General features: G+C 38.2%; 2 protein-coding genes across 3 annotated transcripts in view; one reads left to right on the top strand and one right to left on the bottom strand.

Annotated features, from left to right (window-relative positions):
- The window catches only part of LOC110466781, a 68626-nt gene extending 49407 nt beyond the window's left edge, over positions 1-19219 (top strand). Inside the window, exons 3-4 of one of the 2 annotated variants that reach the window (XM_021523535.1) lie at positions 12761-15241; positions 16678-19219. In XM_021523535.1, the coding sequence (XP_021379210.1) occupies positions 12761-13911 (1151 nt within the window). In that variant the 3' untranslated portion in view covers positions 13912-15241; positions 16678-19219. Of the gene's footprint in view, positions 1-5524; positions 6494-12760; positions 15242-16677 lie in introns of those variants that run through there. The other variant, XM_021523536.1, reaches the window with a different exon arrangement.
- LOC110466810 (lisH domain and HEAT repeat-containing protein KIAA1468 homolog) overlaps positions 1-25613 on the bottom strand; it is a gene marked incomplete at its 3' end in the record, with an annotated part of 169618 nt that overhangs the window by 104282 nt on the left and 39723 nt on the right. The window lies entirely within an intron of this gene.

Here is a 25613-nt window from a genome sequence, read left to right as displayed (position 1 = left end):
CGACCCTTCATTCATTTGTCATACAACCCCCATCCCTACCCGACCCTTCATTCATAGATAATACAACCCCAAACCCTCCCCGACCCTTCATTCATTTGTCATACAACCCCCATCCCTCCCCGACCCTTCATTCATAGGTAATACAACCCCAAACCCTACCCGCCCCTTCATTCATTTGTCATACAACCCCCATCCCTACCCGCCCCTTCATTCATAGATAATACAACCCCCATCCCTCCCCGACCCTTCATTCATAGGTAATACAACCCCAAACCCTACCCGCCCCTTCATTCATTTGTCATACAACCCCCATCCCTACCCGACCCTTCATTCATTGCTAATACAACCCCCATCCCTATCCGACATTTCATTCATTGCTAATACAACCCTCATCCCTCCCCGACCCTTCATTCATTGCTAATACAACCCCCATCCCTATCCGACATTTCATTCATTGCTAATACAACCCTCATCCCTCCCCGACCCTTCATTCATTGCTAATACAACCCCCATCCCTACCCGACATTTCATTCATTGCTAATACAACCCCCATCCCTACCCGACCCTTCATTCATAGGTAATACAACCCCAAACCCTACCCGACCCTTCATTCATTTGTAATACAACCCCCATCCCTACCCGACCCTTCATTCATAGATAATACAACCCCAACCCCTCCCCGACCCTTCATTCATTGGTAATACAACCCCCATCCCTACCCGACCCTTCATTCATAGATAATACAACCCCAAACCCTCCCCGACCCTTCATTCATTGGTAATACAACCCCCTACCCTACCCGACCCTTAATTCATTGGTAAAACAACCCCCATCCCTACAGGACCCTTCATTAATTGGTAATACAACCCCCATCCCTACCCGACTCTTCATTCATTTGTCATACAACCCCAAACCCTACCCGACCCTTCATTCATAGATAATACAACCCCAAACCCTACCCGACCCTTCATTCATTGGTAATACAACCCCCATCCCTACCCAACTCTTCATTCATTGGTAAAACAACCCCCATCCCTACCCGACATTTCATTCATTGCTAATACAACCCCCATCAATACCCGACCCTTCATTCATTGGTAATACAACCCCCTTCCCTACCCGACTCTTCATTCATTTGTCATACAACCCCCATCCCTACACGACTCTTCATTCATTTGTCATACAACCCCCATCCCTACCCGACCCTTCATTCATTGGTAATACAACCCCCAACCCTACCCGACCCTTCATTCATAGATAATACAACCCCCAACCCTACCCGACCATTCATTCATAGATAATACAACCCCAAACCCTACCCGACCCTTCATTCATAGATAATACAACCCCCAACCCTACCCGACCATTCATTCATAGATAATACAACCCCAAACCCTACCCGACCCTTCATTCATTGGTAATACACCCCCCACCCCTCCCCGACCCTTCATTCATTGGTAATACAACCCCAATCCCTACCCGACCCTTCATTCATTGGTAATACACCCCCCATCCCTCCCCGACCCTTCATTCATTGGTAATACAACCCCCTTCCCTACCCGACTCTTCATTCATTTGTCATACAACCCCCATCCCTACACGACTCTTCATTCATTTGTCATACAACCCCCATCCCTCCCCGACCCTTCATTCATTGGTAATACAACCCCCCCCGACCCTTCACTCATTGGTAATACAACCCCCAACCATACCCGTCCCTTCATTCATTGGTAATACAACCCCCAACCCTCCCCGACCCTTCATTCATTGGTAATACAACCCCCTACCCTACCCGACCCTTCATTCATTGGTAATACAACCCCAATCCCTACCCGACCCTTCATTCATTGGTAATACACCCCCCATCCCTCCCCGACCCTTCATTCATTGGTAATACACCCCCCATCCCTCCCCGACCCTTCATTCATTGGTAATACAACCCCCATCCCTACCCGACTCTTCATTCATTTGTCATACAACCCCCATCCCTACACGACTCTTCATTCATTGGTAATACAACCCCCATCCCTACCCGACCCTTCATTCATTGGTAATACAACCCCCAACCCTACCCGACCCTTCATGCATAGATAATACAACCCCAAACCCTACCCGGCCCTTCATTCATTGGTAATACAACCCCCATCCCTACCCGACCCTTAATTCATTGGTAATACAACCCCCATCCCTACACAACCCTTCATTCATTGGTAATACAACCCCCATCCCTACCCGACTCTTCATTCATTGGTCATACAACCCCCATCCCTACCCGACTCTCCACCCCACCCCACCCTCCACCCTGTCTGTTTGTGAACAATACATCCAAAATTGATCATACAAGCAGTTATTTGACCTCTGACCTCTCATTGTGACCTTGACAGTATGATAAACAAGCATACTGTAGGATGTACTGATGTTATATTATAGACGTGCTCAAAGTTTTATAAAAGTATCATTAGTCATTCAAAAGTTACAACTAGACAGAGTTTAGAACTGCAACCATCTGTAATCTCTGTGCTTCGCTGGGCACCAAATTGTATCAGGAAGTTTTTACTAAGTGTGATTTTCTGTGGGCCCTCAGTATCCCACACACCATCAAATATCATCAAGCTGGGACGGGAGCAGGTTTAACGACCACGATTAAGTAATACTTAGACACACAGATTCCATCAGAACCAGCTCCATCACAACAAACAGGGTATGATTCGATAATAGAACAGTTTTAAAACATTCTCAATTAAATAATCGTAGAGAAAAAAGTACACCACGATAACTAGGTGATTAAGGCTGAATGCAAACCAGGTACATGTTCTAATGGCACCGACAATAAACAGAAAAAGTATTTGTCTGAATGCAAAACAGCGATAAAAACAGCCATAATTTCAGAAACAGGAGAAAGTGATAGACTTGTGGTGGCTGGGTAGACATTACCACTTATTAAGCTGTAGCGTTCGTTGTAACAAAAACTAAACCTGTTATAACTCACAGTTACCAAGGTAAAAAAATCACAATTATAGATAACAGTACTAAGTGATGGAAGACATAGAACTAACGAGAGAGAGAGATGACAGACAGGAAGCACCTTCCTGGACCCTGATGCTGATAATGACCGACAAGTGTTCACGCATGGACCCACCCCTACTCGCACACAAACAGGTCCCCCAGTTCCTTGTTTTTATGTTTGGTCGGTAATTACACTAGATAATCACGCTTAGCTTTTGCTTCCTGCCTTGATTCTCCTCTCCACGTTCCAGTACCCTCATCCTTCCTATTTAACAACGCTTACGACCTTGATTCCATCAGAAACTATTGTTGATTTTTTTTCTAATATAACATACTGCTAAGACAATTATATGGCCATCACTGATAAATTTCTACAAAAATGTTTATCCTACAATTTAGTTTAATAATTAATCTGGCAGTAAATAAAAGATACCAATTTGAATCATTGTGTAATCAGGTGGGAGCACTCCCGATTCCTTCACTTTAGATGGCGCTAATTCACACCTACATTGAGGCTTACAGTGGGAATCATTAACCTTTCGTAAAATCTAAAATTAGAATCGGATGCTGATTTATTTATTTTATAATCGTTAATGGCCTCCATCTTGCATTAAACCTTAACATTACAGAAATGACCCAGAGGCCAAGTGTGTAACTCCATCGAGTACCCAAAATTCATGTTCACATAAATGCTCTACGATGCCGATATTCGCCATTAAAGAAAATACTGATAATGAATCAATAATGCGACAATTTAAAAATATTAGAGAAGAAATTTGAGCCGACTATACACCCCTATAACAGAGCCGCCTATGTTGATGATAACAGATGTGGAATTATTAAGGATTTATCTACAGCAATAAAAAGATAAAAGATCGGGCGAGAATCTGTGGTACAAAGCCCCAGAACCTGATTTACTTGGCAACAGCGATTATATATTAGTCCAACATGTTGACTTCTGTCAGCCACATGTGTAACTAGTAAACACAACACTGATGTTTTCCAGGTTGTAAACTTGTTTTAAAATTGTTATCTTTGTTTGATGCAAAAGGATGCACATTTTGCTGAAACAGCCACCGACACAGCTGCTACAACGTTGGTATAATTAAAAGGTCAAAAATAGCTTCTACAGCCACAGACTCAAAGTATGGTTAATTCTACAACCTAAATTTAGTTATAGAGAGAGATTATGTATTGCTTGATTTGGTTGGTTTGATATTGCTATACGTCCTATTAACAGCTAATTTAACTCATTCACCCCTGAAGGCACATTTGAACTCCTCCAATTCAAAAGTTGAATAGTTCATTACGAAATTTCAGGGGTAAAGGAGTTAAGGACATGCCAGGTTTTGGTGGTGGAGGAAAGCTGGAGTACCCGGAGAATAACCACCGACCTATGGCCATTACCTGGCAACTGCCTCACTTAGGCCTTGAAGCTGTGACCAAGTGGTGCAGGGCTAAAGATCGTAGATAATCAGATGCTTTAACCACCTGGCCCCGAATATGCATGGCCATTATGACTACAATGTTTATAACATACATTTGTATGTATTGGTCAACAGTCTAAACCCACAGATATCGAAACACATTATTATGTTTATCACAACTGTCTGTGGTGGAACAATATATATTCATTGTCTATTTGATAAACCTCAGAAAGCAATTAATATGAAACTTCTTACACAATATTATCTCACAATCTATATTCATATTTCTGTGATTTATTAAAATAAGGATACACGTATATATATAAAATATAAAATGGAGTCGTGTACCTGGCCTGAAGCTGCACTAGACAAAAATGCAAGCTGATGAGTGACAGTGATTGACTGAAGTACACTAAATCAAGCTAATATTGTACAAACACAACAGGATAACAAATAGTTTGTCGGAAATGAAGCGCCAATTCCTTTTCACCAGACAGCTGTTTCCGAGCGGCAAAATGGAAGCGTTCTTGACATAGTGCCAATAATTTGTTGCGGTCAGAATTGTTCTTATTAACACATATACTGGCCAGTCTATCAAGCTTCCGATAGAAAACTCTTCCATGCTATCTGTTCGCATCATCTTCACAGAGAATCTGGTATTCATGGAAAAGGAAGGGGATCCAATAAACCATATGACTTGAAGCCATTCATCATTCTCCATACTGACGACTCGTGGACTCACAAATAAACGTCACTCTCCATACTGACGACTCGTGGACTCACAAACAAACGTCACTCTCCATACCGACGACTCGTGGACTCATACTATAAAATTTTTATTCTCCGTTCTGACCACTCATGGACACACAAAAAATATCAATCTCTGGAGTTACATATATGTTGTTATTTTCGGTACTGACGATTCATGGACTCGCAATAAGTTGCAAGACATATAAGAGAAAAACTCTCATTTAATTAGTAAACAATTCACAGCAGGTTGATGTGTGAGTTACTGTCGACTTCAATAGACTTTTGGTGTGCCCTGTTTTTATAAGCTAATCAGCAGAGTTTATTTCATTTCAAATGCCTCACGAATCGACATATCGTGATTTCAAACCATAACAACTGTGATCGGTCTACTAGCTGTTTCATAGTGGAGAATAATTTATGATCCCTTTTCAACTTTTTTTTTGTTTTTGTCGAAAGAAGTATTGCACATGTGCTATGATGCACTAGTTACCAGTGAATACCACAGCAGGCTGCAGGCGGCCACTATCTACATCTTCATCACAAGCTGCTTGTACAGATGTGGGGTTTTTTCTGGGGAACAAGGAGAATTGACTTCCTATCTAAAGAATTATTTTTCAAAGCTTCAGTTCTTTTTGGATTTGGACATTTTCTGTTCGATACCTTCAACATGTATTGATTGGTCATGGATTTGACTACTTCTGAATTTTGCTTTTTTCACTGGAGCAGAAAACAATAACAATGAATTTTCAAAGAAACCATAATTAGATAATCTGTATTTCAGGTTTCTGCAATGATAAGAACACATGGGTGACATTTTACAATCAATAATATTATACAACTGTTCTGTGAGCTAACGAGACAAAACTACATTTGACATTGATCAAATCTTTTTCTGGGATTTGCCTCACTAGAAAGGTATATAAGTGGATATATGGAGTCTTTGGTTTCAACATTATTACATGTAAGTTAACCGACTGCCTTACACAGCGAGAATATTTCCGGACGTATCTCTGGTTCTGAGGGATGCCTACAGCCATAAATTGAACATTTGAGAGCAGTGGTAATGAACATGAATGTTAAAGCGGCCTGTTTATTTGGCTGAGTTGTACAATACCTGTTGGTGGAGGCGGCTATGCGTCCCTCACAACGACGATACATTGTCGCCACATGTCGCCAGTCACCCTGTTCTGTGATAATCTATGGATGTATCTGTGTGATTCCTGTTACAAGTTGTGACGACCACCGGTAAACCTGTGGTGGTGGCAGAGCTGGATCTATAATCATGAGCTATTACGCTTATAATTACTTCTGTAAGTGTTGTCTGCATATCACTTTTGTAGAAAAGACGTCAAGTGTATTTTTAAGAGATTGATAAAATTTCATGAACCGTGAAATTTAAGTTTATAGTTCAATTATTTAATACTGTATACCTTTACAAGAATATTTTCATGTTTCATTTCATTTGAATATAAGAACTTGCTGTTCTTATTTCATCTCTGAATTAATTTACTCATACTTTTATCTAAATGTGACATTTGCGTCTGACTTTACTGTGTACTGATGACTGTACCAGTACTCTACCATACCTAGAGTACACCAGTACTGGGACTGTGACATACTGTAGTAACAGATGATATGTGGTTACCTGGTTGGGTAGTAACAGATGATATGTGGTTACCTGGTTGGGTAGTAACAGATGATATGTGGTTACCTAGTTGGGTAGTAACAGATGATATGTGATTACCTGGTTGGGTATATGCGTTGTACCAAAGGATAGTACCTGGTGGTTACCTGGTGGGTGGGTGAACAGGATAAATTAGGAAATAAGAATAAGGGGACAGTGCCTAAACTGACCTCACCCTACTTTTTCTGCAATATCTAATTGAACACAATATTATACATAGATAGTACATGTGGTTACCTGGTTGGGTGGGTGAATGGGAGGATAAATTAGGAAAAAGAATGGGGGACAGTGCCTAAACTGACCTCACCTTACCTTTTCTGCAATATCTAATTGAAGACAACATTTATACCTGGTACATAACTATCTGTTATCATATACAATGCTACATATTAAGGTAAATGGTATCATCACTGCACTAGTTATAAAAAAGAAGAGTTCCGCAAAATATTTGTTTTTACTTGGGAGTATTCCCTCTTATGAAGCAACCAAAAAGAGTTTTGCTGGCTTAGAGTTGTTCAATTGTCAAAGTGTTCATCTCTCATTTTAATGCTTTACATTTATAATTCCATTTGCTGGCCGAGAGTTGTTCCCTTTTCAAGGTGTTCATCTCTCATTTTGATGCTGTGCATTTATAATTCCACTCACTCATTCACTCCTAAAGACACATTTGAACTTTCCAATTCAAAAGTTGGAATAGGTCATTAAAAAATGTCAGGGGTGAATGACTTAGGCAGCATGTAGGTAACAAGTACAATCCTATCATATTTTGGATTTTCCATTTTTGTTTGTTTTAATTTTCAAATACTGGAATTGCATCCAACTATGATTCTGTAAAATGTATCACAAGATAGGATTTATTTGGAATGTTTCATGAAAGTGATAATGGTAAAAATTATACATTTTCACTTGGTGGTAGTCTCTTTCCTTAAACATTTACTCACTTTGTATTCAGGGAAGTAGTATGATTGCTTATTATTAATAGATTTATATGGATGCACACCTCATCAGGAGATATATGGTGCATGATGTTTTGTCGACTTCAAGCATATGTACTGCTGGGAGATATGATGTTTTGTCAACTTCAAGCATGTACTGCTTGGAGATATGATGTTTTGTCAACTTCAATCATGTACTGCTGGGAGATATGATGTTTTGTCGACTTCAAGCATGTACTGCTGGGAGATATGATGTTTTGTCAACTTCAAGCATATACTGCTGGGAGATATGATGTTTTGTCGACTTCAAGCATGTACTGCTGGAAGATATGATGTTTTGTCAACTTCAAGCATGTACTGCTGGAAGATATGATGTTTTGTAAACTTCAAGCATGTACTGCTGGGAGATATGATGTTTTATCAACTTCAAGCATGTGCTGTCAGGAGATATGATGTTTTGTCTCTGGACAATGTGATTTGATTAAACCAATCAGACACACTATAACATAGATGAGGTATATTGACATCTTTTTGTATGCAACAAACAATTTTGTTACGGTAACAGAAAAATTGCATTGATTATTGCAATAATCATGCAATTGATATTTATCTGCCATTATATAAATCATAAGTAACAGTAAATTATTACTAAACACCACATGTTGTGTACATTACCATAGTATCAATAGAGTGCTCGTTAATTATACCTTAATTACTACCAATAACCTCTGTCATTTTTGATGCAATGGACGAAGTTTAGAAAATAGTGCAATGTGCATAAATCAGCGAAGTGGTTTATGAAAAAAAATATGGTTATAACTACAATACATGTAATATACATCATTTAGACCAATCAGAAATTAACATTTCAAAAAATGTGCTGTGTTGTTTTTGAGTTTTAACATACTATCTAAAAACTGAACAATACTTGTTACAGGCAAAATGAAATGATTTACTTTGAGGCAACGTAAACTAGGGCTGATAAAGTTTAACTGTGACAGTTGAAGATCCCTCAGGATAGCATTACAATAGTTCTGATAAAATCACCTCTCAGACCATAATGAAAGGCTTCCGAATTCTGATTGTCAATGACATCTGATAAAGCAGAGGATCAAAAACTGCATCAAATACATCTTTATCAATAAACATCTTGTATGTTGAGAAATCGTATAGATTTTTTGCCAGAGATAAAATATTATATGTCAGTTCCTTTAAGCTTAAAAAATAGTACTTTTTAACAATTGAATGTACAGGTCTTTTATGTCCGGTCACTCATTTGTGTCTGTGTACAGTAGAAGGTTAGAACTTTTTGACTGTGTACAGTAGAAGGTTAGGGCTTTGTGTCTGTGTACAGTAGAAGATTAGGGCTTTGTGTCTGTGTACAGTAGAAGGTTAGGGCTTTTTGACTGTGTACAGTAAAGGGTTAGGGCTTTGTGTCTGTGTACAGTAGAAGGTTAGGGCTTTGTGTCTGTGTACAGTAGAGGGTTAGGGATTTGTGTCTGTGTACAGTAGAAGGTTAGGGCTTTGTGTATGTGTACAGTAGAAGGTTAGGGCTTTTTGACTGTGTACAGTAGAGTGTTAGGGATTTTTGACTGTGTACAGTAGAGGGTTAGGGCTTTGTGTCTGTGTGCAGTCAAGGGTTAGGGCTTTGTGTCTGTGTACAGTAGATGTTTAGGGCTTTGTGTCTGTGTACAGTAGAAGGTTAGGTCTTTGTGTCTGTGTACAGTAGAGGGTTAGGGCTTTGTTTCTGTGTACAGTAAAAGGTTAGGGCTTTGTGTCTGTGTACAGTAGAAGGGTAGGGCTTTTTGACTGTGTACAGTAAAGGGTTCGGGCTTTGTGTCTGTGTACAGTAGAAGGTTACAGGGCTTTGTGTCTGTGTACAGTAGAAGGTTACAGGGCTTTGTGTCTGTGTACAGGAGAAGGTTAGTGCTTTGTGTCTGTGTACAGTAGAAGGTTAGGGGTTTGTGTCTGTGTACAGTAGAGGGTTAGGGCTTTTTGACTGTCTACAGTAGAAGGTTAGGGCTTTGTGTCTGTGTACAGGAGAGGGTTAGGGCTTTTTGACTGTGTACAGTAGAGTGTTAGGGCTTTTTGACTGTGTAGTACAGTAGAAGATTAGGGCTTTGTGTCTGTGTACAGTAGAAGGGTAGGGCTTTTTGACTGTGTACAGTAAAGGGTTCGGGCTTTGTGTCTGTGTACAGTAGAAGGTTACAGGGCTTTGTGTCTGTGTACAGTAGAAGGTTACAGGGCTTTGTGTCTGTGTACAGTAGAAGGTTAGGGCTTTGTGTATGTGTACAGTAGAAGGTTAGGGCTTTTTGACTGTGTACAGTAAAGGGTTCGGGCTTTGTGTCTGTGTACAGTAGAAGGTTACAGGGCTTTGTGTCTGTGTACAGGAGAAGGTTAGTGCTTTGTGTCTGTGTACAGTAGAAGGTTAGGGGTTTGTGTCTGTGTACAGTAGAGGGTTAGGGCTTTGTTTCTGTGTACAGTAAAGGGTTGGGGCTTTGTGTCTGTGTACAGTAGAATGTTAGGGCTTTGTGTCTGTGTACAGTAGAAGTTTAGGGCTTTGTGTCTGTGTACAGTAGAGGGTTAGGGCTTTGTTTCTGTGTACAGTAAAGGGTTGGGGCTTTGTGTCTGTGTACAGTAGAATGTTAGGGCTTTGTGTCCGTGTACAGTAGAAGGTTAGGGCTTTGTGTCTGTGTACAGGAGAAGGTTAGTGCTTTGTGTCTGTGTACAGTAGAAGGTTAGGGGTTTGTGTCTGTGTACAGTAGAGGGTTAGGGCTTTGTTTCTGTGTACAGTAGAGGGTTAGGGCTTTGTGTCTGTGTGCAGTCAAGGGTTAGGGCTTTGTGTCTGTGTACAGTAGATGGTTAGGGCTTTGTGTCTGTGTACAGTAGAATGTTACAGGGCTTTGTGTCTGTGTACAGTAAAGGGTTAGGGATTTGTGTCTGTGTACAGTAGAAGGTTAGGGCTTTTTGACTGTGTACAGTAGAGTGTTAGGGATTTTTGACTGTGTACAGTAGAGGGTTAGGGCTTTGTGTCTGTGTACAGTAGAAGATTAGGGCTTTGTGTCTAGAGTCTCTTCTATTACTCCACATTACTCTATTTTTACTTTTACATACACACAAATTTATCTGTGGACATGCAATAATTTTACCAAAGGTAAAACACAATTTGTTTGCTGCTGGAAGTCGAACTCCTACTTCATTAGCAGCACACTGTGCTTCAAACACTGATAAACACTGAGTGGACTCTCATTTATCAGTGTTATCCACTATTGTTCCCTTGACAAACTAGCAAATTTTAAAGTTGCTATGAATCTCACCAACGGGCCTAAATCTCCGGATGTGTATAAATAAATGAGTACTTAGTTGTCTATTGTATTTCTGCATCACCATTTTTTTCCAAAATACATCAACAACTGAAGAAAAAATGGGTTTCTATCATATTGTACTACACGGTATGAAGCAAAATAAAGTAATCTTGTCAGAATTTCGTTACGGACACAACTGTGCAAGACCCGCACTTTTTACTTCAGGAAAATCTAAAAAGCATTGATGATGTTACAAAAACTTAAGATTTTAGACAATCACAGCAGTTTGTATCTGTTTTAAATCAATTATCTGTTCGTTTGTCACATTAATTCATTCCAGTCTCGTCTAAAATCAATAGGAAGGTTGTTAAGTACGATTTGGAGGCCTGCAGTGTTATAAACCTATAACCTCGTTATAACACAGGAACACTACCGGTAGAAAAAAAAAAAGACCACGACCACAAACACGCAGACTAAACAAAATCTAAAGCCAAATGTAATTACAATACTGGTGTTGGCAAAATTCTATCACAGAAGTAGTGGAGTGGTGTTCTTTTGGAGCCTACGTCAAACTAGATAGATCCAGATGTCTGCTTCACATTTAAACATTCAAACCAGTGTAAAGTCTAAGTTCTTTATAGCCAAACAATGTCAGTGCTGGATCTGGAATATTGACCTTTTTTGGCATCGTTTATCAGATTCATTGTGCCATCTGACTCATACAGTACAGACTGTATGTTTGTCTGTTTTCGAATTGGTAAAAAAAAAACTTTTTACAAAATGAAAACTTGGTTTTTAGACATGAAACACACTATGATTGTGTCATGTGGTATGTGCATCTCAAAATGGTGACAGGCTACACACCCTGTATGATCACTCTTCTCATTATATATCAAGATATCATATCTTACAATATCTTATGTTTTGCATCTCTTGAAACAATTTCAGGAAGGACAACGATGACACACATTTATATGATATTCCACTCGATATATAGGCAGCAAAATACACACAAACTACCATAGAATCTTGTGAATTATCTTCTGTTGAAAGATCAACTCATCAAGTTTACACAGTAAATCATGTGTATTTTCTTTTTGTTTTTGTTATGAATTTCTTTCCTAAATATCTGATCATGTGCTTTAAACAATATCATAGGCTCACATCTATTTCAGACTTGAATCCACATAAATGAAAACTCTGCCATTTGGTTTTTTTTACTATCATTTCCTGTTTTCCCTTTCTAACTATAATTCTTCATATGTTCACCCAGTCTTTGCAAATTGATATATAAAATTACGTTATTGATTCAAAGAACCCTGGATTCAAGTCTACATCTTACTTAAAATAACACCACAGGCCATCATTTAACGACATTATGTATAAACATTTAAATCAACAAAATTTTGATAATATTCAATTATATTTCCATAGAAGGCATTTATGAAAACTGAAAAAATATATCGGAGTGCATGTGCATACCTGTGTTATTAAAGTTGATATTGTTTTGCTCATGTTTCATGCACACTACCATAAAACCCATGATATTTTACAAGGTAGAAATACAGGTTATCACAAAAAGCATAAAAGACTTCATTCAAATTTGATTATACAGTATAAGATAAAAGTTTTTATTTTTTTATTTTCCTGTAGATCCAAGCCTGGGTAATATGAGTGATGAGTATGACTATGAAGGATTTGAATCTCCGTCCACTGGGCCCGAGTACAAGATCCGTCAGGTGGTGTTCCGCTACGTGTTTGCCGTCTTTCTCCTCCTGGGCACCATTGGGACATTTCCCTGTATTGTGCTGCTGAACCGCTACAGTCACACCGTGTGGTCCACCTGTGTATACCTTTCTCTCCTCCTTGGCATCGACCTCGTCAAGTTGTACGTCCATTGTGGGAACCAGTGGTTCGACGCTGTAGCCGATGAAAATCTCAGCTGGAACATACTCGTCATTTCAAATTCCGTCTGCAAAGTGTACACATTTCTCATAAGTTTTTTAAACCATATGTCATCATGGATTGTCGTGGCGGCTACTGTGGAATTACTGATAGCGATACGGTTCCCACGGCACATGTATGTGATGTGTACGCGTGAGCGGTCCCAAGCCGTCATTTTGTTTATCATTGTTCTACTGATCTGCCTCAATCTTCACTTCTTCTGGACGGTAGGCCTAACCTTGCCTGGTCAATCCCCGGAGATTGTTATACCATTCTGTCATAACAACTATGAACTGTCCGAAGATTTTCGCAACATCATCTGGCCTCTTGTTGAATTCTTCGTCCAAAATGCAATACCCATGATATCTGTGTTTTCGTGCCTCTGTGTGTGTTTCTGGCATGTTGTCCAGAACTTGGGACAAAAACGCAGCAAAGACGAAGTAGAATCATTGCTTGGAAAGTATTTCTTGGATTTAAAGACGCTCCATGAAATGAAAAAAGCGACAGTGCTTTTGTCTTTGTATTTCCTGATGAACTCATCATGTATGGTAATCCAAGCAGTCTTCATCAAATTTCCCAACGTGGATTTAAATTTTGCTCTTTTTGACACAGTGTTGCGGACAATGGATTATGCATATTTGAGTTTAAAGCCATACATATTTATTGTGTTTTGCCGGAAGCTCAGACAGGATATGGTGAACACCTTTAAGAACTGTCAGTCCAAACACTACCAGGTCTCGGCCAGGAAACGAGCCTCCTCCATTGAAGTCGACCGCTCCACAAACTCTGTTAACAACTCTGCTGGTGCACGTCCGAAAATCTACAGAGCTACTGGCATTGGTACTTCAACTGGAGTATAAATCGCAGCACTAAATGTGTACGAAACAAACTCCAATAATAATATCATATGTACATAGAATCTTTTTCATTAAGAAGGATGGTATGCCATATGGAATCTGTTAATGTATGTGTATGGATCTACAGCGATGGCATTCATGTCACATAGGCATGTCCTGAGCAACAAATATGAATAAGCAGTATGAATGCCATATGGATGTCACCAAGCCATGTAGGAAAGTAATGAATTACAAATATGGATTACAAGTATGGATTACAAGTATGGATTAGTATGGATTACAAGTATGGATTAGTATGGATTACAAGTATGGATTACATGTCTGGGTGTCATCATCAATGTGGGACAGTAGTCCAGGCACACAAGTAAGGATTATCTGTATAGATGTCACCAAGCCATGTGGGAAAGTAATGAATTACAAATATGGATTACATGTCTGAATTACAAGTATGGATTACATGTCTGGATGTCATCATCAATGTGGGACAGTAGTCCGGGCACACAAGTAAGGATTATCTCTATGGATGTCAACAGGCCATGTGGAAAAGTAATAAATTACAAATATGGATTACATGTATGAATTACAAGTCTGGATTACAAATATGAATTACAAGTCTGGATTACAAGTATGGATTACAAGTGCAGATTACATGTATGGATATACAGATATGGATTTCATGTCTGGATTACAAGTATAGATTACAACTATGGATTACAGGTATGGATTACAAGTATGGATTACAAGTGCAGATTACAAGTATGGATTACTTGTCTGGATTACAACTATGGATAACAGGTATGGATTACAGGTACAGATTACAAGTGCAGATTACAAGTATGGATTACAAGTATGGATTACAAGTATGGATTACATGTATGAATTACAAGTATGGATTACATGTCTGTATTACAAGTATGGATTAAAAATATGGATTACATGTATGGATTACAAGTATAGATTACAAGTATGGATTTCATGTATGGATTACAAGTATGGATTACAGGTATGGATTACAAGTATGGATTACATGTATGGATTACAAGTATGGATTACAAATATGGATTACATGTATGAATTACAAGTATGGATTACAAGTATGGATTACATGTATGGATGTCATCATCAATGTGGGAAAGTCATGGATTACAAGTATGGTTTACAAGTATGGATGTTACCATGCAATGTGGAAAAGCAATGAATTACAAATATGGATGTTACCAAGCAGAGTCAAAATTTAGTGAATACAAAAACAGGATTTATCAATATGGAAGTCACCAAGCAGTAATGAAAAGTAGTCAATAAATTTCCAAGGAAATTGACAATCTTTAGATATGTAAGTAAACCAATATGTTTGTAGGGGTATAGACAGGGGTGTAGCCACAATGAAAAGTATGTAGGCATATTGACAGGTGTTTAGGAAAATTTACATCTGTGTAAGTTAAATAACAGATGTTGTGTAAAATTGACTGGTCTGTAGGGATACTGACAGGTATGTAGGGACACTGCTGGATGTGTCACATTGACAGGTGTGTAGGGACATTGGCAGGTGTGACAGGTGTGACGGGACACTGATGGATGTGTAGAGACATTAACAGGTGTGAAGGGACATTGACAGGTGTGACAGGTGTGACAGGTGTGACGGGACACTGATGGATGTGTAGAGACATTGATAGGTGTGAAGGGACATTGACAGGTGTGTAGGGACATTGATGGATGTGTCACATTGACAGGTGTGTTGGAACATTGGCAGGTGTGACAGGTGTGTGGGGACATTGATGGATGTGTCACATTGACAGGTGTGTAGAGATATTGACAGGTGTATAGTGATATTGACAGGTGTGACAGGTGTGTAGAGACATTGACAGGTGTGTAGAGATATTGACAGGTGTATAGAGATATTGACAGGTGTGTAGAGAGGTGTGTAGAGATATTGACAGGTGGGTAGAGATATTGACAGGTGTGTCGAGATATTGACAGGTGTGTAGAGATATTAACAGGTGTGTAGAGATATTGACAGGTGTGTACAGATATTGACAGGTGTGACAGGTACAATGATAGGTGTTCAGTTACATTGACAGGTGGGTAGGGACATTGACTGGTGTGTAGAGATATTGACAGGTGTGTAGGGACATTGACAATTATGTATGGGTTTAGACAGGTGTGTACAGACATAGACAGTTGTATCAGAAAAATGACTTGCATGGAAGGATACTGATAGGTGTTTAGATGTAGACAGGTGTGAACGAATATTGACAGGTGTGTGTAATAATATTGACAGGTGTGTAATAATATTGACAGGTGTGTAATAATATTGACAGGTGTGTGTAATAATATTGACAGGTGTGTAAGAATAATGACAGGTGTGTAAGAATAATGACAGGTGTGTAGGGACATTTATATATGTTTAGAGATATTGCCAAATAAGTAGGAACATATTCAGATATGTATGGACATTGTGTATCTCCTGAAACATCAAGTCTATCTGTAAATGATAGTACTAAGACATAAAAAGACTTGATTTAAATGTATGTTCAGACATTCGTTGTTCTTATTGTGTATAACTATTATTATAATAATAATAATAATAATACTGGACGCAGGCAATATGCCTATATATCTAGATCTGGAATATCGTCAGACACTATGCTGACGTCCCGGCAATGAATAAGTTCATTATTGTCTATAATTCTATATATTCTAACAGGCCTAGCATCGTCCGTTGTATCACAAACGCAGTAATATTTATTATTGTAATAATTGTATTTGTAGAAGTTTTATCATCCATAAATATCAAGTGACATGAAGCAGTGCAGCAGCTGAGCCAGAGGAATATACACAGTTCCATACTTACATTGGAATATTTTATTTACAAACATTTTCAGAGACCAGAATATTTATTTAGCATGTAAGATAGTTTTGTACATAATGAAATTTATTGTTTCATTTTATTGTGGAAAACTATAAATACAGTATAGAGGGTTGTTTCAATGTCATGGAGTTGGTATTTTATCGTAATGGATACCAAGGCAAATGTCGTCACCATGGTAACAGAACAATAATTTATGTAACAAGATGATGTGTTGTCCATTAGATTGACAGCCAATTCTATATCTGAAGGCAATACACATCTATCTAACATACAATCACAAATATCCAAACTTTTAATTGTTTCAAAATAACCAGAAGTAAATCATAGACCCATACTATCATTACATGGCAAAAATTGAAAATGAATGTCTATCTAGACAGTTTGTAAGGATAGAAAAGGAGCAGTGTGTCTGTTTTAACAAACACGAGTGTGGGTGTCTCCAATCCTTGACCTTAATTAAGTAAGCAGTGAAAATCAGACCTCAACAAATTTGAGAGATCACTTCAGCAAGATGTGACAATTTGGCTTCTAAGCTTCTGCTTTTAAAAATATTTCAGCCATAATTAATACATAATCTATCACCTAATATACCTCATATATTACTAACGAAAGGATACCAATGTTCAAAGTCAAAACCTACTTAACCCCTGTGACCTTGATCACATGACCCCGATCTTATGACCCCTGACCCTTGTAACTTTTCTGACTTCAAAATTACTCAGTACTGTTCTCATCCATTTTCTGTCGATGCATCTACATTGAAACATGTTTATAACACATTTCAGGGGACTTAATTCATTAAATGCAGTATATTTGTCATGTTTGACACCAATATGACCTTGTTAGAACCAAACATGTACTAAGCAGGTTTTACTGTAGATTTTTAGGTAAACCCAAATGGTAAGGAGACCTATGGTCAGTCTGTATAAGGTCTGTGAAAATCACAATAATGCCTTTGACCTATCTTTTGTAAGATCTATGAGAAAAGCAGTGAGATATATTTACCTATGTTTGTAAGATTTGTTAAAATGGTGATGAGACCTTTCATCTAGTTATAAAATCTGTGAGAAAGGTGAGTTAGAACTCTGACCGTAACGTCACAATCCTTGTAGAGAGATTTAAGATATATTCCTTTAACATTTTAACTTTTCCAGAAGCTTCAATCAGTAATTGATCCAAGCTCAGTTGAGATGACCCTCCTAAGGAACACGATGTCTGATCTGTCTAGCCTTTTTATTGTTATTTGCTCAAATTTTATTTTATCGAAGAAAGTGGTTTGATATTTCACTACCAAATTCATAAGCAAGTATGTAATAAACTTTTCTATTTTACAATCCTGAGACACTTGAACCTCAACATATATATAGAAATCAGGGCCACTTCTCATGCCCAAACTCAGACTTTGTGCTCAAGCTCGGTTTCTGTAATTCCAGTGATAATTTAACCATAAATTACATTTTATCAATGATTTGGGTGCCTGTTTGACAGCTGAAGCCAAGTACTATTTTCAAAGCCTAAACTGAACACTTTGGACTGTGGCACATGAATTTAAGCAAGTTACAAGAAAGTTGGTTCGAGCTCAGAACCCATGCATGAGCATGAGAGCGGTTTCATGAATACGGGCCCAGGAGGCCATTTAGATTATATCATACAAGGAGAACAATAAAAATGATGTCTTTAATACACTCATTATAAATCGTTCACAAATTCAGATATTTCATCATATATACCAAACCAACTCTCTTCTAAACCTACCCTTACACCCCTGATTTTTGAACTTGAGTCATTCTTTACCTTTGTTCTGGTCCAGTCCACCCTAGCCTTGGGTTGACCACTCCAGTCATCATACACAGTGCCTATACCATTTCTACTGAAGGACATTTTCTTTTAGATATACTATCTCTATGATGTTTGTATCAATATTGTTTCATTGTGTTATAAGTTTATTGTTTGCTAATCTCATCGTAATATTAAAAATCTAGAAAATACAGAGTTTGTTTTTTGTATTCAATTTCGCAAGAGTACATACAAATGTTCCAGAAGAAAACAGCTGTAGTAGAAATACCTTAGAAAAGTATGTATGTATAGCAATATAGAATTGCCACCATGAAACATGACTTACTAATTAAACTGTCTACATAACCCTACATGTAAACTGTACATTTGTTCACCCAATCAAATATTTGCAATCATCAGTAAAATCTATGTTTGCACAGTGTTAATTTCATCTTTCATAAAAAATTATGCAAATACTACTTATATCATGCTGCAAACTTATATTCGCTCTGGTGATAGATTTGCCCTCATTGCAGTGGTCAAAATGGCTAAATTGTACTGCAGCAAACAATTTCCTGTGGTGTATTGTTGCTATGTGTTACTTTTTAAGGAGGTTGTGAAATGGTGAATACTGTGAGTGTATTGTTATTAGGTGTTACTAGCAGGTCACAGAATACACCCCAGGGTATCTACCATTCTGCGACCTCCTAGTTACACCTAGGTAGCAGAATACAGTAACTCTGATAAACAAGGCACATGTTGAGGAAATGTAAACACAGCGGATTTACCCTACACAACATATGTATACATGTATATATATTTGTAAACTGCATTACATTTACAATACATATAAAGCACTAAGAAGTGTATAAACCTCTTTTTTCTATGTATGTGTGAAAACCATGGTTACCACATCAAAAATTACCAAAAAATGCCAAAAAATGCTATTTTTAACCCAAAATTTGACCCCCGCAACTAGTAATTTTATTCCTAAGCTCTGTCTGAAATTAAAGATTACCTACCTGGTTGCAGAATTATCTGGGTCCCAGTAAAATTGTAAAACTTGATTTTTTGCAATTTTGCGTCGTGTGCTGTTGTCAAAATTTTACCTCCTGTAAAGCTAGCTTTTCATGTGTACGCACCCTTTCGGATTATGGCCAAAATTTTATTCTCGAACCAAAGAAATCGTCTTTCTTTTTTACAAATGTGAAGCTCACATAGCCCACTTCATCATGCTTATACCAATTTTAGTACAGTTTTATTTTTATATTTTTTTTACATATCATTATACAGGGGTTAGCCATTTAACAAAAATATCACCCATGGCCACAACCCTCTACTGTACTCTGCTACCTTATACATCACTTTTTTTTCCCCAAAATTTAATCAAAACCTTTTAAATGTCTGGAAAATGCGACAATGAACACAATGATGTATCCGTTTCCTTTCTCACTTTAATAGTGACCGAGTAATATGAATTCTCCTGAAAAGTGTATTTACCAATTCTGCTCTCAAACTACCAACAAAGGGAGGTAATCTGAAAAATGAAAACTTGAATAGGTTTGTAGTTTTCATGAATAAAATTTCTTTTTGGGTGAAATATGATGCCTTGAGATCATGTGCATGTAGAAAACAAACAGTACAGTGATACTATGATGTTACTGTCTTGTTTGATGACGTCATAGTAACTGTGATGTCATCATAACTATGACGTCATCAATGGGCATCTATGACATCATCGAGGATCACTGATATCAAAATATTGAACACTAGGAAACCCATCTCAACAACAAACTAGCAACAGACACACTTCCCGTAACCGATGAACAGCACAGAAATGTAAGATATTCTGAGAAATCAGACAAGTGCCACCATAGCAACCGTTATTTACTTTCCTCGCCTAGAATTGACAGTGACCCTCAGAAATTGTTCATTTAACATATTTCGCTAGAAAAAAAAGATTTTCTTCAGCTGTAATTATGGAAATAAAATTTATTGACATTACTGACTTTGCTTATTTCATCTGTATGCTGAATCAAGTGGAAAAAAACATCTAAAATAGTGTAATTAAAATGAAAACAGATATTTTACCCATTTTTACCCATTTTCAATAAATACAACTTTATGTATTAGTAACCATGGCTACCGGGTGCTGAACTGAGTGAAACAGACTGAAATCTAGTATGAATGCATCAGGAGATAGCCTGTGAACTATTTGATGTTTGGTATCAACTTTACCAATAACATAATTGACACATATGTGATGAATTGCAGAATTTCACAAGTGCCTGTGAAAGCGCGAGTTACCTCTCTTTATACATCCACAGGTAACAGGCTAATGACCTATATATAGACCTATCTATGTAACGGGTTTTTTGGCGTTTTTGAGTAGTTTTAAGTATTAATGAATGAAAGTGAAGCTGAATCAAGCATAAAAAGGGATTTTTTCAGAAAAAATCAAGTTCTATGTGTATATGGTAGCAGAATACAGTAGAAATGGCCCGACTCTGATAAACAAGGCACATGTCGAGGAAATGTAAACACAGCGGTTTTACCCTACACAACACATGTATACATGTATATATATTTGTAAACTGCATTACATTTACAATACATATAAAGCACTGAGAAGTGTATAAACCTCTTTTTTCTATGTATGTCACTTGTGTGAAAACCATGGTTACCACATCAAAAATTACCAAAAAATGCCAAAAAATGCTATTTTTAACCCAAAATTTGACCCCCGCAAGTAGTAATTTTTTTCCTAAGCTCTGTCTGAAATTAAAGATTACCTACCTGGTTGCAGAATTATCTGGGTCGCAGTAAAATTGTAGAACTTGATTTTTTGCAATTTTGCGTCGTGTGCTGTTGTCAAAATTTTACCTCCTGTAAAGCTAGCTTTTCATGTGTACGCACCCTTTCGTATTATGGCCAAAATTTTATTCTCGAACCAAAGAAATCTTCTTTCTTTTTTACAAATGTGAAGCTCACATAGCCCACTTCATCATGCTTATACCAATTTTAGTACAGTTTTATTTTTATATTTTTTTTACATATCATTATACAGGGGTTAGCCATTTAACAAAAATATCACCCATGGCCACAACCCTCTACTGTACACTGCTACCCTAGCAACAATACACCCCCAGTATCTACCATTTTGTGACCTCTTAGTTACACCTAGCAACAATGAAACCCCAGTATCTACCATTCTATGACCTCCTAGTTACACCTAGCAACAATGCACGCCCAGTATCTACCTTTCTGTGACCTCCTAGTAACACCTTCCAACAGAACAACCCGCGTATCTACCATTCTGTTACCTCCTAGTAACACCTTCCAACAGAACAACCCGCGTATCTACCTTTCTGTGACCTCCTAGTAACACCTTCCAACAGAACAACCCGCGTATCTACCATTCTGTTACCTCCTAGTATCACCTTCCAACAGAACAACCCACGTATCTACCATTCTGTTACCTCCTAGTATCACCTTCCAACAGAACAACCCACGTATCTACCATTCTGTTACCTCCTAGTATCACCTTCCAACAGAACAACCCACGTATCTACCATTCTGTTACCTCCTAGTATCACCTTCCAACAGAACAACCCACGTATCTACCATTCTGTTACCTCCTAGTATCACCTTCCAACAGAACAACCCACGTATCTACCATTCTGTTACCTCCTAGTATCACCTTCCAACAGAACAACCCACGTATCTACCATTCTGTTACCTCCTAGTATCACCTTCCAACAGAACAACCCACGTATCTACCATTCTGTTACCTCCTAGTATCACCTTCCAACAGAACAACCCACGTATCTACCATTCTGTTACCTCCTAGTATCACCTTCCAACAGAACAACCCACGTATCTACCATTCTGTTACCTCCTAGTATCACCTTCCAACAGAACAACCCACGTATCTACCATTCTGTTACCTCCTAGTATCACCTTCCAACAGAACAACCCACGTATCTACCATTCTGTTACCTCCTAGTATCACCTTCCAACAGAACAACCCACGTATCTACCATTCTGTTACCTCCTAGTATCACCTTCCAACAGAACAACCCACGTATCTACCATTCTGTTACCTCCTAGTATCACCTTCCAACAGAACAACCCACGTATCTACCATTCTGTTACCTCCTAGTATCACCTTCCAACAGAACAACCCACGTATCTACCATTCTGTTACCTCCTAGTATCACCTTCCAACAGAACAACCCACGTATCTACCATTCTGTTACCTCCTAGTATCACCTTCCAACAGAACAACCCACGTATCTACCATTCTGTTACCTCCTAGTATCACCTTCCAACAGAACAACCCACGTATCTACCATTCTGTTACCTCCTAGTATCACCTTCCAACAGAACAACCCACGTATCTACCATTCTGTTACCTCCTAGTATCACCTTCCAACAGAACAACCCACGTATCTACCATTCTGTTACCTCCTAGTATCACCTTCCAACAGAACAACCCACGTATCTACCATTCTGTTACCTCCTAGTATCACCTTCCAACAGAACAACCCACGTATCTACCATTCTGTTACCTCCTAGTATCACCTTCCAACAGAACAACCCACGTATCTACCATTCTGTTACCTCCTAGTATCACCTTCCAACAGAACAACCCACGTATCTACCATTCTGTTACCTCCTAGTATCACCTTCCAACAGAACAACCCACGTATCTACCATTCTGTTACCTCCTAGTATCACCTTCCAACAGAACAACCCACGTATCTACCATTCTGTTACCTCCTAGTATCACCTTCCAACAGAACAACCCACGTATCTACCATTCTGTTACCTCCTAGTATCACCTTCCAACAGAACAACCCACGTATCTACCATTCTGTTACCTCCTAGTATCACCTTCCAACAGAACAACCCACGTATCTACCATTCTGTTACCTCCTAGTTACACCTAGCAACAATGCACGCCCAGTATCTACCATTCTGTTACCTCCTAGTATCACCTTCCAACAGAACAACCCACGTATCTACCATTCTGTTACCTCCTAGTATCTCCTTCCAACAGAACAACCCACGTATCTACCATTCTGTTACCTCCTAGTTACACCTAGCAACAATGCACGCCCAGTATCCTCCTAGTAACACCTTCCAACAGAACAACCCCAGTATCTACCATTCTGTGACCTCCTAGTAACACCTTCCAACAGAACAACCCCAGTATCTACCATTCTGTGACCTCCTAGTAACACCTTCCAACAGAACAACCCCCGTATCTACCATTCTGTTACCTCCTAGTATCACCTTCCAACAATAGAACCCTTGTATCTACCATTCTGTTACCTCCTAGTATCACCTTCCAACAATACAACCCTTGTATCTACCATTCTGTTACCTCCTAGTAACACCTTCCAACAATACAACCCCAGTATCTACCATTCTGTTACCCAGTAACATATCAGTCACAAACCTGTGCCATCATCTGTTCTCACACTTACAATATCGTAAAGTTACATACCAACCTGAGCTCTCCATCCTTGAAAAAACAATAAAACGATAATAGATCCCAGACCTATCAGCCTGCATGGTAGTTAAAACACTTACATGGTTAAAACTAAGAATCTCAGAGAGGATAATGTGTTAAGCACTGCAGACAGAATGTGGATTATATAAGGTAAGCCACTGATTTCCTACCCTGGCGTTCTATATCAAAACTCTCCATTCCTTCATGTTACACTTTTATATCAGTTTCAGACCCAGACTCCTCTTTATGCGATTTTCTTTCTTTTATTTCATCTCGAGAAACTATTGTGATTTTTGGAAAATGATAATGACAGGAAGGAAAAACACAAACAAAAAAATATTTTATCACTTTCAACAATCGTATACAAATACATCAAATCCATAAAATTACTTGCTTTCATGATCAGTACAACAGATTTTTAAAAAGGTATATGCCATGTATTAGTATAATTGATATTTTGTGAAACTATTGGTAAGGACAAGAAGGCTAGCGCAAGGAACACAGTTGGGAGTTGAGGCTGACGTCACCGTGTAAGGTTGTCACACCCTCTCACTGGAGAGTCAATGTTAACTGGAGGATGAGTTTCTGCTCAGATGTACCACTGCAGACAGTTTTCTCCCTTTAGAATAAGAAGTAAAACTCGGACATGATTTCAGGAATATATAGAGTGCATATAGCCTGGGCAATCATATCGATGGCTCGACTGAAGTGGTAAGAGTTGATATGACCCGCCCACGGAAGCCGAGCTCTCGGGATGATTGGCCAGGCTAATGGAAACCTAACAAATGAATAGGTAAAACCACTGTTATCCGAGGTGAGCTTTGGTATAGTTAGTTAAGGTAAATAACACAACTAACTTTTATTCAAATTTAATTCGCACATACACATATTAACAAAATGAGAAAAAGGAATGGAAGTGAAGGTAAACGTATGTACAGATAAGCCTATAATATCTGCACGAAAGAAGAAGCAAAATAGGTAAATCAAATAAAAGGAGATAGTGAAATTGAAATATTTTTTTTTTTAAAAGAGAGCAAAAAAGTAATACCATGGTAATAGATAAATACAGAAAAAAAGCATGATGATGAAATTGCTCTGTGCGAAGCAACAGATAAGAGTACAAGATTTAAATTAACGGCACATACTAATACAACCATGAAAATTAATACCATATTAATATTTTATACACTTTCATTATTTGACTATATAGCTGTATAGATAGATACATATACCAGTATACATGTACCAGTATATATGTATCTGTATAGATAGATACATATAGGTCTGTATAGATAGATGCATATACCAGTATACATGTATCTGTATAGATAGATACATATAGATCTGTATAGATAAATACATATACCAGTATACATGTATCTGTATAGATAGATACATGTACCAGTATACATGTATCTGTATAGATAAATACATGTACCAGTATACATGTATCTGCATAGATACATACATGTACCAGTATACATGTATCTGTATAGATAGATACATGTACCAGTATACATGTATCTGTATAGATAGATACAT

This window comes from Mizuhopecten yessoensis, unplaced genomic scaffold (genome assembly GCF_002113885.1).
Source record: "Mizuhopecten yessoensis strain PY_sf001 unplaced genomic scaffold, ASM211388v2 scaffold11145, whole genome shotgun sequence".
NCBI classification, from domain to species: Eukaryota; Metazoa; Mollusca; class Bivalvia; order Pectinida; family Pectinidae; genus Mizuhopecten; species Mizuhopecten yessoensis.
Note: the sequence above shows the minus strand (reverse complement) of the source record. Positions and strands in the feature narration are given on the sequence as shown.